Source organism: Cynocephalus volans, chromosome 2 (assembly GCF_027409185.1).
Source record: "Cynocephalus volans isolate mCynVol1 chromosome 2, mCynVol1.pri, whole genome shotgun sequence".
In the NCBI taxonomy this organism is placed as follows: domain Eukaryota; kingdom Metazoa; phylum Chordata; class Mammalia; order Dermoptera; family Cynocephalidae; genus Cynocephalus; species Cynocephalus volans.
Window position 1 is genome coordinate 153,926,903 of NC_084461.1, and position 17,711 is coordinate 153,944,613.

At 50.4% G+C, this 17,711-nt stretch overlaps 1 protein-coding gene across 1 annotated transcript; it reads right to left on the reverse strand.

The window, feature by feature from the left end:
• Positions 1-1,669: 1,669 nt before the first annotated feature.
• On the reverse strand, positions 1,670-12,705 carry STC2 (stanniocalcin 2). The gene is made up of 4 exons (XM_063087503.1): positions 12,518-12,705; positions 10,353-10,495; positions 7,635-7,846; positions 1,670-2,552 (listed from the first exon to the last, which is right to left on the reverse strand). Exons 1-4 carry the CDS (start codon positions 12,666-12,668, stop codon positions 2,150-2,152), a joined length of 909 nt encoding a protein of 302 aa, XP_062943573.1. The 5' UTR covers positions 12,669-12,705; the 3' UTR covers positions 1,670-2,149.
• Positions 12,706-17,711: the final 5,006 nt, after the last annotated feature.

Sequence of the window (17,711 nt, forward strand, 5' to 3'; positions counted from 1 at the left end):
GAACAGCTGACCCAGCAATGCGGGAGAATGTTATTGCTTTAGCTACTGAGTGATGGAAGTAAAGCAGTTGACATGCTGCAGTGGCCCATGGCATGAGACAGCCACGGTTTATGTTCGGTTCCCATGGCAGAGCCAGACACACCAGTCCTTCTCCCTCCAAGGGCAGAGCTGGATTAAGTGCACCAATTCCTCTGCTCTCTGCAGCCCCAGATCTTTCTGGGTGCCTATCCCAGCATGTTGCTCCCCTCTGCCCCTGAAATGATTTCTTCCCAACATGGACCTGAAACATTGGGGTTGAATCTTGAGCGTATAAATACTAGCTGTGTCTTGGGGGAAGGCATTCACTAGAACAGATCATTTTTGAGTCGATTGATTGGGTTTCTTTGTCCCTGGCCTCAGGTTGCTTCGAGGGAGAGCTAGCGAGTGGAGAGAGAAGAACACGTGGTTTTTGGCTGGCTTACTGCAACAGGGATCAGCAGACGAGGGCCCATGAGCCAAATCCAGCTGGGGGCCTGTTAAATACAAATTTATTGGAAAGGAGCCAAGCCCTTTCGTTTATGTGTTGTCTGTGGCTGATTTTGTGCTACAGTGACAGGGTTGAGTAGTTACAACAGAAACCGTATGGCCCTCCCCAAACTGAAAATACTGTATTTACTATCTGGCCCTTTACAGAACATGTTTGCTGACCTCTGCTCTGGAAGGACCTGGCCCAGAACACCCGTCTACTCCTCACAATACTGGCTCCTATTTAGTATTGGCTTTGAGAAAGTATAAGCTTGAAGTTGATAGCCCATTAGGAAGAAAAGGCCTATCTGTGAGCTGTTTTAAAAAACTGCAAGAAATCCACTGCTGGGCTCTTATAATTCTCTCCCTCCCTCCCTCATATTTGTAGTTCCGTCTCTCCTCTCTGCCTTTCTTTTGTCAACTTCAACTCCTCTCCTCATTGCTAAATTTCTATTTAGGCTCTGGAAAACCCTTAGAGATTTTCAGCAGTATCCTCCATTTATGTAAAATGTCAGCATTCCCTGATGGGAATTACTAAGTATTCTTCCTTCCCTTTTCCCCTTTCCCATCCTCTAGCACCGAGAAGCCAGGTTTCCAATTTGGCTTCATGGAATCGCCTGAACGGTGCTTTCTTGATTTTGGCTGAGGGTCAAGGTGAGAAAAAATTCTAAGAGAAATCTGTCAAATGTTCTCCTCATGTGTGTGTTTTCCTCCTGGTGTAAGGTTTGCCCCAAATGGGTACAAGCCCATGTTAGGCGGTCAGATGTGCAGCTGTATCACTGTTTGATTCCTTTTTAAATTACACTTAAAAAAAAAAAAAAAATCAGCTCCAAAGATGGGCTGGGATTTTTCCCCCTTTGAGCTGGTTTTAATGACCCAGTTGCTTTGTTTGAAAGCCATTTATTTAGGCGACAGATATGGAGATGTACTGGATAAATAAAAAAGTGAAATCAAGATTTGAAGCAGTGGTTAAAATATAAACACACAGGGGCCACTCCCTCGGACAGTGTCCCCCAGACAGAACAATGGCTCAGAAATTACACCTAGAAATGACACTCCCCCACCCGCCTCCCCCCAAGCAGCTCTGAACCGCAAGGTCCCATGCAGGAAACTGAATTTCAGTTTGGCACCAAGCACCCCATCGGCCCCCTACCTCCTCTCCACCCTTCTCCTGTGTTCCCAGCGATATTTTTACATTCACTCCTGCCCAGGAATCCATCCAGCTGTCCTGGCCTCTACAAAGAGCACCAGAAGCTGCGGGGCGGGGCCCCGCACCAACTGTGTGGTCCAGCCCAGGGGGGCCCGCTTCACCCTGCCCCCCATCTCACCTCCTCATGCCAGAGCACACCACCGCCCGCCGCCCACCGGCTCCGCAGATGGAAAGAAGACAAAGTTAGGAGGAAGACGCGGGGACGCTCCCTCGAGCATGTGTAAGTGCAGAATTCACCAGGCACCCCCGAGACCTCGCTACCCCGGGAGTCTCCATCTCACCTGTCCATTCTGCTAACATACACCTTCACGAAGTCCACAATCCCCACAAAATCCTGCGTGACATCCCCCCTCTTTAATGGTAAATGTTTTGGAATGTCCATAGATAAGAAAATGGACGGTGTGGAGGAAAGATTTCATGGCCAGGTCTTTCGTTTCACCTCCGGATATCAGAATACTCGGACTGTTCATCCTCCCACTCGCTGCTTCCGGAAGGTCCATGGGCCCCGTGGCCCCCGGCTCTGCTCCGGGCAGGAACGCTCGGGTGGCTTTTGCCAGCTCGCTCACCCTTGGCACCTCGGCCGGTCTCCCTGCTGCTAGGCTCTGAGAGGTGGTGACCTGCTTCCCCGTGGTGGGCCCTGGAGAGCTTGACTCTGTCCACCTGGAGCTGGTGCTCTGGAGGCGCCGTGGGGGGCCTCTGGATGGCTGAGGTGCAGAAGCTCAGGATGGAGCACAGGCTTCCCCAGTTCTGCTCACACTGAGCCTGGACGCTGTGGGTGACGGCCTCCCTCACCTCCTCCCCACAGGTCAGCAGCAAGTTCACGAGGTCCACGTAGGGCCTGGAGATTGGGGGCGAGATCATGAGAATGGCACAGGTCCCGGGCCCCAGAGGGCCGTGACAACACCAGTAAAGAGAGCTGTGGCCAGCGCTTAGCTTGGGTTTGGTTTGGTGAAAGATCTTTCTGGAATTACTTCAAGCCTGTACCCATGTTCTAGGGAGTACTGGCCTCAACCAACATTTACTGGGTGGCCACCATGTACCAGGCTCCATGCCAGGTGTTGAGAGAGGAAGAGGCACAGCAAGGCTCCCTCTCTTGGAGTCATTGTAGAGATAGAGCCCACCACAGGCAAAAAGACTGGTAACATTCACGGGGCATGGGATAAGCACCTAGGGCTGGGACACTAAGAGAAAGAAGCTCCAGGAAGGCGAGAGTCCCAGGTAGGGCAGCTGTGTGGATAATGTAAGGTGGGCAGGAGAGTTCTGGGCATGTGCAGGCTACACTTGCCAGGTGAGTCTTAGCTGGAATGGAGATGGGTCTTGGGGCCATAGAATAATAGGAGTCTTTCTGGTAGGGAAGGAGAAGCCATGAAAGTTTAGGGCTTGGGAGGGGCCCCCAAATGGCCTTGGTGAGCCCTCCGTTTTCCCCGCATGGGAGATGTCTGCAAGGCCAACTCCCTTTGTGCCCTATGCCATCCTTCCAGGTGAACCTCCTACAAGTGAGGGTCCCCAGAAACCATCTCTCCATGTCTGTGTTTGCCCCTGGTTTAGGCTAACAAGGAAAAAGGGTGCTTTTGGAAGTTACTGTGTACACTTCCTTCTGCATCTGGGGCAGTCCGGAACAGGTGGAAAGACGGCCTCCCTGGGATGTCATTTCCCATGGGGCTTTTCCCTCTTGGTAGTAGAGGCTGGGGGAGTGGGAGTGGCTATCTAAGCATCTTTATTCTTTCAGTCAGGGCTTCCCCCCAACTGGAGGGGAAGGCTGGTGGTCAGGGGTCCGTGTGTCTGGAATGAGAGTAACTCTCTGGGAAACAAACATGCTCAGTTCTGGAGGACAGAGCCAGGTGCTCAGGCCATTCCTGCTGCCTTGGGTCATTCTTTAGGAAAATTGCTGAAGTTTACTCCAGGAGGTGGATAGTGTTGCAGAAGGTGGGGAGCAGTGTACAGTGTGCCTGCTTTTTATATTTATGGGCCCATCTGGCAGGGGTGTTCCCAGCAGTGGGTTCTCATGGCCCACTTACTGAGCCTTCCTTATCTCTCTCTGGCCTTTTAAAATCCCCAAGGGGGTTATGGAATGTTTCATGCAACTCACCAGCATTCTTAAACAGTCCTAGATAGCAAAGTTTCTGGAAATATCTGACCATGAGCATTGCAGCTCTGGGCTGTCACCTTGAGTAGGGACATCACTCTGGAATGTGAGATATTTATAACAGGGAGCAAGCCGTTTTTCTCTCCTTGAGCCTGGACCACCTGGGTGGCTGTGTCATAGCCCATGCAATCTTTTCTTTGCTATTGGCATTTGTTGCTATGAAGAAAGAGCGGATTGTGTTTTGAGGCTTGTGAAGTAGTATATTGCTAATTTTATTAATTAGGCCTCAACTTGTAATTGAATGAACTGCCCTCACTTCATGAATGTAAAAACAGACAAGGGAGGAGGAAGTGGCTTTTGGAAGCTTCCTGGCTAGGAAGGCCTGAGACTGGGCTGAAAGCAGAGAGGAGGAATGTTCCGGCTGATAGAGACCAAGCTGCATTTTAAGTCCTACTTGATGCCTTTGGAGTCAGAGAGTCTGTGCAGGCTGATGCACAAAGTGCTTAAACTCTCTAAGGCAGGCCCCTGACAGTGACAAAGACCGAGATAACACTGTCTCTGTGGGCTACCCCTTGTTTCCTTCTGCCTTTTGAAAACTAGCAACTGCCTCAGGGAGCTCAAATTCACTGAGTCTATCTGCTAGAGCAGCAGCAGGATTTTAGCACCTGACTGTACCTGCCACCCTGCTGGGACTGGATAAGCATATGGCAGGGGCTGCCTATCTTTCTGGGATACTGAACTGATGCTCTTCTTCAAGCTTTTTTCCCCAGAGTAAGGGGACGTCTCGTGGGAATATATGGACTGTCCCTGGGCCTTCTTCAACAGATGAGCTCTCAGAACCCCAAAGTGGATCTGGATCCGAGAAGGCTGGACTAGCCCACACTCCTGCGGCCTTGGCTCTCTCTCCTGCAGGGAAAGCTGTGAACTGCAGGGAGGGGCGTGTGTGCTGAACCAAGTTAATCTAAGCTGTGTCTCAAGCTGGCATGGTGCCTTCTCAGGCTGCAAGCTCAGTCTGTGTCTACTGACAAAGCCCAGCTTGCTCAGCTGGGTGTCAGCAGGGCTAAAGGATTTAAAAAATACTTGGAGGGGGATGTGCCTGGAGGCTCCAAATGATCAGTGGCTGCCAGCACCCAGTGACAGGGTGTGCAGAGGCCCAGGCAGGCTGGCTGCTTCTGGGGGTGGGGGGCAAGTGATATGGAGAAAGTGGGGTGGGCAGGAAGGGATGAGGATCAGATGGGATCAGAGAGGTTGAAAAGAGCTCCTTTAACTGAAGGGAGATGGGGACTGTGTTGAGGAATGGAGATCGTGTGGGTTCTGGGTGACTGTGATTTCCTTCTCTCTAAAGTGAAAAGCAAATTTGGTTCTCGATTTCTTGTTTGTCACCAATGCCACCCATTCTGAAGTGGACTTCTTGATATTTGGGGACTCATAGGATCCTTTAGTCAGTTAAGATGACTCAAAAACTAAAGAAAACAAAAACTCAGGCAGTTCAGCTTGAACTACAAGTAGATGCACCATGCAGTTGTGGCTTCAGAAGTACAGTAATGAGGGGTTTCAGGGAGATGGAGTTAGGGGAGACCTGCTGCCTAGGGGTGCTGGCTTAGGGAGAAGCAAGAGGACCTGCATGTGGCCACAGTGAGTTTTCTTAAAAGAGGCCTAGGCTTATTATCAGGGTGGGTCACCTGCATTTCCAAAGCAGGGCTGGGGGCTGTCTGCTCATTGCATGTAGTGTGAAGATGCCTTTGGAAGGAAGGGTCTCCTGGGTCCAAGGTCCATGTTCCCATGGAGGAAACAATAGAAAGCCATAGTGCTTTACCCCTTTCTGAAATTCTGGGGGTGGGAGAGGGGTGGTGAAAAACTTCAAGACTTTCAGTCTTCCCCAGAAAGAGTTTTCTTCCAAAAAGACAGTCTTCTTATGCTCCAGGAATGTATTATAGTCTTACAAACTAGCACCCCATCGCCCGTTCTTGAGGCCAAAAAACTATCTCTAATGAGTTGAGGGCAAATAAGCATCAAAGAGCTTCTAAGTCATGAAGCACCTGCCTCTTCCAAGGGCACTTGAAGGACGGGAATTTCACAGTGCTCTCCCTGTGTGGTGAGGATATATTTGAGAAAAGGAAAACAAAACAAAACAAAAAAACCCTCTGCCATATTTGGGGACCAATGAGCCCTTAGCAGGTCTAGTGAGGAATGGATAGGTCAGGAGCAGGGAAGTTTGAGGTCTATTGCTGACAACAGGTTTCAGTCATGTTATGTCACCAATTCCCAAGTCAAAAAATAGGAATCACACCTCAGAGCAAGTTCTTTAACCTCATAGCTTCACTCTCCTCCTCTGTTAAATGGAGATCGTATGATCTCTATAAGGTAGCATTGTTGGGAAAGATAAATGAGATAATTGATGTAAAGCCCCTGGCCAAGGGCTTGGTGCTTTAGAAAAATGATAGCTATTATTGTTGTTATTTTTGATGCTATTGTTGATATTGTTCCTTTATAAGTATTTGGAAGAATAAATATTTTATAAGGCATTAGTGTAACTCAAGGAAAAGGCAACATTATTTTGCTTTTGGTAAGAGCTGCCTGCGGAGTTTTACCCTGAATCTTATAATTCTGACACTTTACAAGGGGTGTTGCAAGATACCTAGATCCTTACAACCAAGTGAAAAGTGACAGGAGATGGTTGTTGCCCTCCATGATCAAAGTAGTGCTGCTGGGGTAGGGAGTAACCTGTTTAGTGACACAGCTGGGAGAAGGATGTGGCACAAACTGAGGAGGAGCAAAAGTTTATAAAATTGTACTGATTTGGCCCAATGAGTCACTATGGAAGGACCAATGTGCCATCCAGATGGCAATGAAGGCTTAGCTGGTGGCTTTCTTTCTGCCCTGTGTCTCCGTGGAAGGAGCCACTGTAATCTTCAAGGGCTATGGACCATGCTTTATGTTAGCAGCAATTGTGTACCAACATGCTTTGCCACTCTGCAAAATTTAGGATCCTATAGCTGGGATATTTTTTAAGGAAGGAGATATCCTGGGTTTATCACTGAATTGCAAATCTTTGAATAAGTAAGTTCACGTTTCCTCGATTTGGCATAAAAGTGTTTAGCTGATTAGTTGAAGGTTTTGACACTTGTTTTGCATTTTCTCTGGCGGGGCATTAATGTATTAGAGAAGGTGAATTGAGAGCAATATATATATTTTTTCTCCCTGTCTCCCCAAGCTCTCCTTTCCCATAGATGGATCAAAAAGATATTGCTCTCAGTCTTGGCATTTAAGGGTGTAGGTTCTGGAGCCAGACTGCCTGGATCACAAACCTGGTTTTGCCTCTCACTAGCTGTGTGACTTTCACCTCAGTGAGCCTCATCTGTAAAATGGAGATAAAAATGGCTATTATAAGGATCAAGTGAAAAATTCACATAAATCGCTGAACACAGTGCCTGGCACTTATGTTCAACAGATGTTATTAGGGGTCAGCTGCTTGGAAGGACACCTTCACAGGTACTTGGAATATTCACAGAACTATCGGGTTCTTGGCCAAGGGGAAGATGAATAGTGTTTCCGAATCTACACATTTCATGCTTAGTAAAAAAATTTCCCTTTTCTGTTGCTTGTGATTTTGACACTGATGATGGAAATCTCTTTCACTTTTCCTGAAGGCCAGCAGGAATCCTAGGGGAGTCAGTGTAGCTTTGGGAGGTAAACCACAGCCTTCTCCATTTGACAGGAGTTCAGCCTCCAAAAGCAAGCCCTTCAAACTGAATGCAACTCTCCCCAACTCCCATTGCCAGATCCTTGCTGGGGCGGCCCCTCCTCCCCATGTCCCTTTCAAGCAGTACTCACTCATGCAGCAGTAAGTCCTTGAAATGTATCATTTCCACTATGACCCGGGTGTTCTCCTGGGCGGCCGAGCAGAGATCATGTTTGAGGTAGCATTCCCGCTGCAACTGGAACACCATTTCCTTAATGGCTGGGCACTTCCGGCTTATGCAGCCGAACCTGTGCCGCAGAGCGTGGGCCTTACACTTCAAGGCATCTTTGATGAATGACTTACCCTGAGAATAGAGAGGACATGGAGAAGGGACAGAGGGGCAGAAAAGAGGAGTCCTTGTTACACGCTTGGATATTTACCCTTCTTGGGCTTATACAGGATTTTTCTGACAGCAGAACCCCAAGGCCCCACCTCAGACTGACGTCCTCCCAGGTGACAGGCTGATGCTACATCAGGAGGTACCTCCAGAGTGACATGACACCTCCGGCATTTGGCCAAAAAGGATATTAGTTCTTAGACTAACAAATCAGACTCCTTCCTCCCCAGCTGCTCTGTTCATTTCCCTCCAACTGGGGCTTCTGTGGCTGTCTGTCCTCGAGGCAGCCCGGGGTTGGCTGCTGGGTGGCAACTTTTCTGGAACGCAAGTGGGAATTGGGCCAGATGCAAATCCATAACTCCTTCATGGTTCTCAGCAAGAGCTTTCCCCAAGTGGAAGGTGCCTGTTTGTCCAAATGTCACACTTCCTTTTTCCTTCCATTCCAGGAGCCACACCGAGATCGAGTGCTAACTGTGCCTGCCTTTCCTGCCTCAGTGCCCCCCACTGTCCCCAGTTCATACTTTTGCCTCCTCTAATCTTTCAAGGAGGAGGCTTCTTTTCCTTTTCAAAAAAGATTCTACTCCTTTAAGCTGTTAAGATTATTGCCTCTAAAAGCCCCGCCTGGCATACTGCCTGGCAGCATCTGGAGTCTGACCTGCCCAGCTGACAGCCCCTCCTCCAGGCTGCCTGCCTCCGAGTGGCTAAGGCAGCCAGGCCTACATCTGGCCTACAGTTCTCTTCCCTGGCAACCCCATGGGACTGTGCTTATCCTAGAAAGGAGACAGCTGTTGGGGTTGTGGAGGCCAGCTCGGGCCTTAGCTCCCTTATCAACCTCTCGTAGCAAGAGGCATTGTGGGAAACCTACCCAGGAATCCCTGCACCCTGCATTACTATAGAAACGAGCTGTTGCTAGAGAGGTCACTCCTCTGTTTTCAGAGAGCCCCGGAAGTCACTGAGAAAGTAAACGGGTTTAGGTTGGAAGTGGGAAGCCAGCCAGCACATTTATTTTGGTTCTCCCTTTAGAAGCAATTGAAATGTCTACAGATAGTGTCTGATGGCTGAAAAACCGTGTGGCCCAACCGCCCTTCCTGCAGCCCCCTCTCCTTGGGCTTTCCAGTGGGAGCCAAATGGGATGGAGGGCAGGGTGTGCCAGTTTATTAAGTAGTTATGTGCTGAGAATCAACTTGAAAGGGATGCCTCTAACTTGAGAACATATTCCTGCTGGTTGAGAAAAAAAGGAAGATTAATTTACGCGAGGGCTGAAGCAATCTGTTTTTGGCATCCTTTCCTGACATCCTGTGGGATTGCCCTTAAATACACATCTTTCCTCCGGATTTCCTATTACGTTTCCTAATTCTAGCTAATCCAGGAGGGATGCTTTTTAGGGAGCCTTGAGGAGTTCAAAGTTCTACCTCTTTCCTTCCCCGGTTTCTGTTTCCCCTCTTGCCACCCACATCCTCTGCAGTTTAGGCTGCCAGTCCCGTTGCATCCCCTTCTGGTTCCCAGGCATGGCTCTGTCAGGCTCTCTACAGGATGTCAGAGGATGGTGACTGGTGACGTTCATAAATCACATCTAAACTGCTGGCCCCCTCCCAACACTGTCATCGATCTCCAATGAAATAGAGGACGTTTATGAGATATAATAATAGCGTGTTTCAACAGGGAATATAGGGGAGAAAATGAAGGTGAACCTAATGTCACATGCCATCCAAACATGTATTTGGGTTGTCAGCCCTGGAGCCATAAGGTCGCTTGTGGTATTTCTTCTCTGCCCCAAGCAGCAACTGGTTTTTACCCTTGGGACCCTGGGATAACTGAAGTGGGTCAGGCCCTGACTATATTTATTACATAGAGCAAATAGAAAAGTGCAGAATTGCAGGACACATTCAGGCTGTGACTTTTCAGGTTGAGAGAGAAGGGTCTTCTACTTAAGAGGAATAAAATCTGTTCTTTTGTAGACCCTCAATTATCCAGGTTGCCTGCTCACACACACACTGGATGATGAATTTCTATGAATGTCGTGTCTCATTTAATCTTCCCTATTAGGTGAAAATAGCTTTTGGTATATATAATTGGGGGTCCCTGCACCCTCAGCCTAATGCAATATGCATTGGGGACTGGGTTCTGGGTGGCCAGACTCAGTGTATCTCCTTAAAAGGTGTTTCACATTTACTATGACATTGGTCTATAGTCCACTTTGCCTGTGAAGACACAGCTTAAGGGTGTAGAAAGGTTTTGCCTACATGACAGCTTCAAGGAGCAGAACATGAGTGCAGTTCTCAGGAGAACATGAAAGCAATTCATGAGTGCAGGCAGACACTGGCTTCTTGCTGTATACCTAGAATGTCTCTTGCAAGTGCTAAAACACACCACAAAGAACAGCTAAGGAAATCTGTTAACAAGGCTTTCCAACCAACATTTCAATCACACTCTGCTAACCCAAAACATTCTTCATGTTCTGTACAGTTTTTACCTGGGCATCAAATTTTCCAGCGTTGTGCAGAAAAGTCATGCAAATCCCATGTAAGCCCCGAATCTCACAAGAGTTGTTCTCGAAACATTCAAACACGCCACACCCCACATCGCCAGCGTTGACCAAACAGTGCTGGATCTCGGCTAAAATGAAAATTACATACAAATATGTACAAAACTGTCAGCCATACTGGGGAATGCCGAAAGGTCAGTTGAAATAAAAGTTAGTAATGACTAAAGGTAAATTTAAGAAGGAAAAAGTCAGTAATGACTATTTCAGGATCTAAGAAGCTGGGGAAACAAAATGTCATCATTTAATCTACTCATGAAAAAATCTACAGTTGTAAATATCTGTAAAAATTAGCTAAAAGAATTATAAAAATCACAAGCAGAATTTAGGTCTGTGCATTCTTTGCCCCCCATCAGTTTCATTTTATTAAAGTATTTGTGGGAATACTTAGTTTGGAAGCGGAAAATATTCAGCCTTTTAAACCCATAGACAAACATAAGAGTTTGAGATGAAGACTGTACTTCATCAGTGAGTACCGAGACCCCCTCCTCTACTTGGATCTGTAGAAGCTGGTGCTGTTAAATCACAGCCATTTCCTTCCTGACCCCCAAACGACAGCGTCCAAAAAGCAGTTTCAATTCAGCTTTATGATTCAACACCTAAAAATCAAAACAAAATTCCTATTAAGGCTGCGCCTTCAAACCATCCGCATTAAAAATACCAGGAAAGGGAAGCTGTGGTTTGTGAGCAGGCTCAGGAATGAAGTCAGATGGGGACTAGCCTTCAGAAACGCATCCATCGCAGTTAGAGGCTCCTTTTAATTAGGGAGCCCGTGTGAGATATCACTTAATCCCCTAGAACCCCCCGGCTCGGGATCTTGCTGCCCTGCTTCCTCGAATGTGGCCCTAATTCGTCTCTCTGAAAGCACAGACGAAGGGAGTTAACTGTCAAGCTGCCGCGTGCAAAGCCTCTCTTCCCTTCCTCCCCCAACCCAAGACTCTGATTTAAACCAACCGCAAAATTACATCAGAAAAGTATATTTTAGAAGAAGGGCGGGGTCGGAGTAGATAATCCTCATTCAGATTAAATCTAGCGAGAGAGTGAGGGGCGTGTATTGTTGAGGGTCACCAGCTACGAGTATCACGTTCAGTCTCAGAGAAAGCTCCGGAGAGGGGGAAGGTCGGGCGAGGGTCCTAGGGCGTGTGTGTGTGTGTGGGGGCGGCCTCCGCATGTGGAGGTGCGGGGCTCCCGTAGGACACTACGCGCGGCCCCGGCGGGACAGCGCTGGGCCGCGATGCCTGCACTCGGGGCGTCCCTAATGGGCATTCGTGCATTCCTGCTCGTGCAGCGAGCGCACGCCGCCGCCGCCGCCGCGTTCGCTCGGCCCCCAAAAATACAGAGGCGGGGGCGGGGCGCGGGGCGAAGGATCTAGGCGGATTTTCTTTCTCTCCCCGGAGCTGGGAAAAGAGCCAGCCCCGTGCCGGGCACGCCTGGCTCTGCTCCGCAGTTTGCTGGTGAGCCGAGAGCCGGTCGAGCAGAGGCAGCGCACTGTTCGTGTCGTGTCACCACTTCTTCGCTTGCTGACCTGGCCGGGAGCAGGGGACGGTGGCAGCCCCTTCGGAGGTACGCTTTGCGCCATCCCAACCCCCCTTCAGAAAGCAGTGCCCCCAGGGGGAAAGTTCGCCATGCAATTTATCTCGCCGGCAAAGTTCTGGGATGTCTGGCATCTGCTGACGAGGGAGAGAAGCGGTCCTGCCGAGGCCGGCCGGCTGGGAAGAGAAGTTCTCCGGGTGCAGGGCGCAGCCCAGCTCCGAGGACCCTCGGTGCCTCCTGAGGGCCGGCCAGAATGGAGTGCGCTTTGTACCCGATCTGGGACTCGGGGCTTATTTCCCCTCAACCCCCGGGGAGGACAGCAACAAGTCCTGCCCCAGCCGTTTCATCACCCTGCTAGCACGTGCAGATTCCGGGCGCTCGGAGCCCGGCGCAGACCTCGCCTCGCCTCGCCTCTCGCTTCCCTTTGCAGGTCCCACACCACCCCGAGAGTTTGAGTGGCCTGGGCTGGGCGCCCGGCTCTGGGCGAAACGCCCGGGGCGCGCAGCGTGGGTGCACGGTGTGCTCTCCCAGCAGCTCCCGGCCGCGGGGGCGCACGAGCTTACCTGTGTTCTGCAGGGACAGGCGGCCTTTCTGCTGGGAGCTTCTATCTTGGGGAGTCTCGGGAGGGCTGGTGGCGTCGGTCCCCCGTGCCGGATCGAAGGTGGCCAACACCAAAGCCAGGGTCACAAACTGGCCCAGCCGCTCCGCACACATGGTTCTTGGTATAAGCCTCCCGCCTGGAGATCTGGGTTCTTTGTGCTCCCCTTCTCCTCCTCCCCCGCCGCTCCCCCCCTCCTCCCACTCTTCTCCTTGCTCGCCTTTTTCCTCCTCCTCGCGGCCGCGGCTCGGATAGAGGTTACCCAGCGCCCTCCCTTAGCTCTCCGGAGAGCATGTGACCAGGCCGTTAGCAGCGCTGCGAGTGCCGGGCAGTGGCAGGGATGGTGCCTCAAATATCCCTGGAAGCTCTGGTGTCACTTGAATGAAGGAGTCGAGCAGGTGTTGTCCCGGCGGCTGAACCAATCGGAGACCCCGGCCCGTTTGACAACACGACCGGGAGGCGGGGCCTGCGCCCAACTACTACAGGAGGAAGCCGGGCGCCGCTGGGAGCGCCGGACAAAGTTGCCGACCTGGCACGCGTTTGCGTGCGTGTGTGTGAGTGTGTGTGAGCGCGGCTGGAGATGCGTGCGCGTGTGCGAGTGCTCCAGGGCAATGGCCGAACGGACTTCAACAAATAAAAGCGAATCCCTGCTCCGGTTGCAGCTAAAGAAGGGCAAGCGGGGACGTCAGCACTCGCACAGCGTCCCCCTGTCTCCCATCACATCAGTATCGGGCTGGGAAAGTTTCCCCTTTCCACCATTCGGTACTACGTGAGATTCCCAGCTCCGATGCCTTGATAGATGGGAGCAGTTTCCCGGGCACAGTGATGCTGTGGGCAAACTGAGCATACATAGCGTTGTGATGCTTTGCATTGGGGGAAAAAAAAAGAAGATTGGAGCAGAAGCATTAGAGAAAGTATTTGGTCTGAGCAACAACCCCATCCTACTGCTTTTTTTTTTTTTTGGCCCTGCTCTTTTGTGAACCATGCAACCCCTGGAGTGTCGTTTCTCGCCCCTCCCCCCATCCAGGCGCGGATTCCAGGCTGGGCTGCAGGGATCCAGGTGACAGTATGGATTTGCATCATTTCCATGTCCAGGAGAGTGGCGGGGAGGCCCAGGCAGCTCTGAGTCAGCCCGCCGCGGAGCATCGCGTGCCCCAGAGGCCAGAGCTTGAAAGGCAACTTTACGCGTCTCCAAACACACTTCCATCTTCCCAAAGCGCTACTCGCTGCCCCGCTCCGGGTTCCCTTTACTTTCCAGTCATCAGATGGAAGTGGTGAAAATAAAAACTTAAAAGCAAAATCCGGGGACATTCTCTCCATCTCTTCTCCCTTCTTGTTCGAGTCTCCTCCCCAAGCACGGCGGGGTTGGATTGCCCCCGGCTGCTTTCTCTCCCGGCCGGCGGAAGCAAGGAGAAAGTTGGGCGCCGCTGGAGCGCCTCTTCCCCCGCTGTGTGCGTACGTGTGCACGCTCACGTCTCCCCTGTGCCGGGGCCGGAGACAGGAACTGCTCCCAGCCTTGTCAACCCGACGGCGCAGCTCTGGGGGCTAGCAGGGCTGGGGGAGGGCGGGGACCCGAGCGCTGCTACCAAGCGCCTCAGGGCACGCACCCCGTGTTGGCGCGCCCTTGCCCCTCCCCCGCAGTCCCCACCCTCCTCCTGGAGAACAGGTGAGCCCAGGTACCAGCTCTCAACCCCCTACCCCCGCCTGGATCCCCGCCCGCGCCCTCTTCGGTAATGCTCCTGGGAGGTTTCATCACCCACTGCCCGCAGCAATGCGCCCTGGGTCTCCGCGGCGGGGCGCACTGCCCGCCTCTTTGGGGCTGCCATGTGACACGGCTGGGGGAGGGGGTGCGGAGATACGCGGGCAGGTCATCCTCTGGCTGCCGCTCGGCTTCTGAAGCTTCTCTTCTCCGGCCGCGATTACACTCGGCGTGGGGAAGGCGGAGGCGGGGGGCCGTGGTGACCGCCGGTGGCCGCAGATATCCGGAGCGTCTAGCTTCCCTGGGTCTGGAGAAAGGAGATGAGGTGGGAGGGCGCCTTTGGAGTGGACTGTTCAGGGGCAGGAGCACCTGAGAGCCGCAGTCCACTGTCCTCGCCTGACTTTCAGAGCCTCAATAAATGGTCACTGCAGCGGCAGCGAGAAATTGACCATTCATGTCCAGAGTCCAATAGCAATTACTCCCCACAGCCTTAGATCTTTTGTGGAAGGAGGCAGGGGTACATGTGCATTAAAATGGGCAGTCCTATCGCCCACCCTGCTTTTGTTTGCATAGTGAATTTAGTTTCATTTATTAGTTTATGAAAATCACCTTCTGTAGATCCTTAAAAACAAAACAAACAACACAATAGCATTCTGGTGTCTCTTAACTAACTCCTTAAGGCCCAGAATTTCCTGGGGCCAAGTGGTCGTTTGGTCCCAGTCCTGCTTACAGGTATAGCTTGAGTAGACTTTCTTTTCATGTGGTCTCCTAAAAAGTCATCTGGACACTGGCTTTCTGAGCAGTGACCAGATAACTTTTTTTGTAATAGGAGAGAGATCTAGGAGATGGGAGCAAGGTGCAGACATTGAATCTACTGGGTAGAAGCCTCCGACGGTGCCTGGAACAGCGGCCAGGTAACCCCTGAGCTCCTGCCTCCTTGCTGCCTTTGGTGAGGCACAGCCTTTTGCCACTATGAGGCCCGGGGCCTGCCCCAAGAACACCTACAGAATTTAGAAATTCATCTTGAGGCTATTCGCTCCAGCCTTACAAGAGATACTTGTGGTTCCCATCTGAGCCAACTGTCCATTACAACTAAAAGAACACATAGTAGCTAGAATTTGAGGTGTTGTAAGCACAGGCACTAGTTCTTGAATGTTTGTCTCCAGGCCACTCAGCCAAGGCCAAAGCATCCATTCAAGAATGCCTATTTCAGGTGGTCCCATCATGGCTGTGAAAATTCTGCAGAATCACCAGGCAGTGTGCTGGGACTACCAGTCTAGGCCTCAGGACAGGCACAGACATGGGGATGGGGGCTCAGATTGGTGACTTTGTTGTGATCCTCCCCCTTCCCCCCAGCTGATTCCTTTAGCTCTGTAACTCAGGTCTGGTTTGGCAGACTGTGGCTGATGAGAGTGGGGGTGGGGAGGGGACAGTAATAATAATAATTATTATTACTATTATAAGTTTAACATGGATCGAGAACAGACACTGTGTGACACACCAAGCTTGTGGCTTTGGTGGCCCTCCAGACCTAGAGTCTGCCCTAATGGGAATTGAGACTTGGGAGGAGCAAGGACAGACCAGCAGGTGCTACCTTGAGGTTTGGAAGATAGCCTGGCTGGATGGGCCCTCCTTCTCAGTTTAAGGCCCATGTAGCTGTGGAGAGGCAGATACAGCCAGCCTTGTGACATCCAGGACCTTCTATGGTTGATGTGTGGAGCCCACATATCCTCCTCTAAATCCACTTTATCAGTTCATCCGGTCAACACTTAGTGGGCAGGTTTTGGGGAGGGGAGTATTTGGGTTAGATCCTGAAAGATGGGGGAGGATACTGACAAGTAGAGACAAAGAAAAGAGAGCAGTTGTTATAGGTGGGAGGACCAGCAGTGGTAAATGTACAGAGGGCATACGGTGGGATTTGTATCAGGAATAGGGGTTGCCCAGATAGGTGTTAAAGTGGGAGATCGATCAGTTGGTTAGAGTGTGGAGCCGATAACACCAAGGTCCAGGGTTCGATCCCTGTACTGGCCAGCTGACAAAAATAAATAAATAAAAAGCGGGAGATCAAGCTAGGGAGGTTGGCTGGGGCACGTTGTCAAGGCTGGGACCATTGTGACAAATCTGTGCTTATCATGGAAGATCTTGTTCTCCCATCCTGATGGTATTTAAGGATGAGACTGTAGGATGCGCTTAGACCAGATTCTCTTCAGGAATTCGGAACAACTCAGGTGTCCGGTGCTGACATTGTGAAGAAAGATGAGAGAAAAGGGTTGGAATGAGTTGGAATCTTAATGTGCGTGCGATGCCCGGCAGGACAGAGGTGTTTTTGCTCAGGCATGAGCAGGTGGGGCCTTAGAGGACGGGAGCAGTTTTTGGGTGCTGAGGCAATGACATGGAGGTTGATACATGCTGTCTGGTCCAGGCTTTCTGTGAGTTGCAGAGCCTGAGCGGAGAACCAGGCTTGCTGTTGGGGAGCCCCGCCCACTGCACGCCCCGCCCCCTCGGGGCAGACTGTCTGGTCCGATGGCACCACCTTATGGTCAGAGAGGGAATAGTCTCGACTCTTTCTTCATCTCTGCCTCAAGGGCCTGGGGTGTTAATAATTGGATCTCCTGCCTTCTCCCCAATTTCCTTGTCTTTTCGTTAGCAAATCAGTTAATGCTAACTTAGGCAATCTTTTCACAATGACGTGCTTTAATGCCCCATCAAAGAAATCTCTTTCAAACTTTTTATTTTTCCTCTTCCACCTTCATCCTTTGCTATCTTCCTTTGTGAGCCCTAAATCTACCCTGATCATGGCTCCTGGGCATCATGCTTATATGATGGAAATGGAAAAAGGTATGGAAGTGAAGCTGGACAGACAAAATAACAGACTGCTGTTGTTGGGCCTCCAAACTTCTTGCAAGCAGAGGTCTCTTCTTAAGAAGTCTCCATTTTTCTTCTCACCTTCTTTCATTAAACTGGTTGTTTCATTAAAAAGAATTCTGGATAAAGGAGATTATGTCTTCAATATTTGCATTGTTTATTTAGTACCACAACAAAATTGCTTTCTGTTAATTTTCACCATACAAATACAACAATATTATGAGGTAAGAAGGCTTTTTGTGGGTCTGCCCTGGGAAGCCTAACTATCATTTATAGTATTGTTTATTGCTGGAAAATATATTCCCAAAACAACCAACTCTCAAAGTGTTTGAACACAACACTTTTGTGAATTGGGCATTTCCTCTATGTCATAAATCAATAGTCAAACTGTTCATGGATTGGCTGGAAATACAAAAGATAAAAAGAGTTTTTAAAAAACCCAAGAGAAAAGGAACACTGTATTCCTCACAATAAATACACTTACTGGAAAGAACATAAAGCAGTAAACATCGGGCGTCTGACTGTGGTCTGAGTTTTGTCAGTACCCTGCTCTGAAGCGTGAATAGTATCCTCCAAGCCCTCTCTGTTTTCTTTG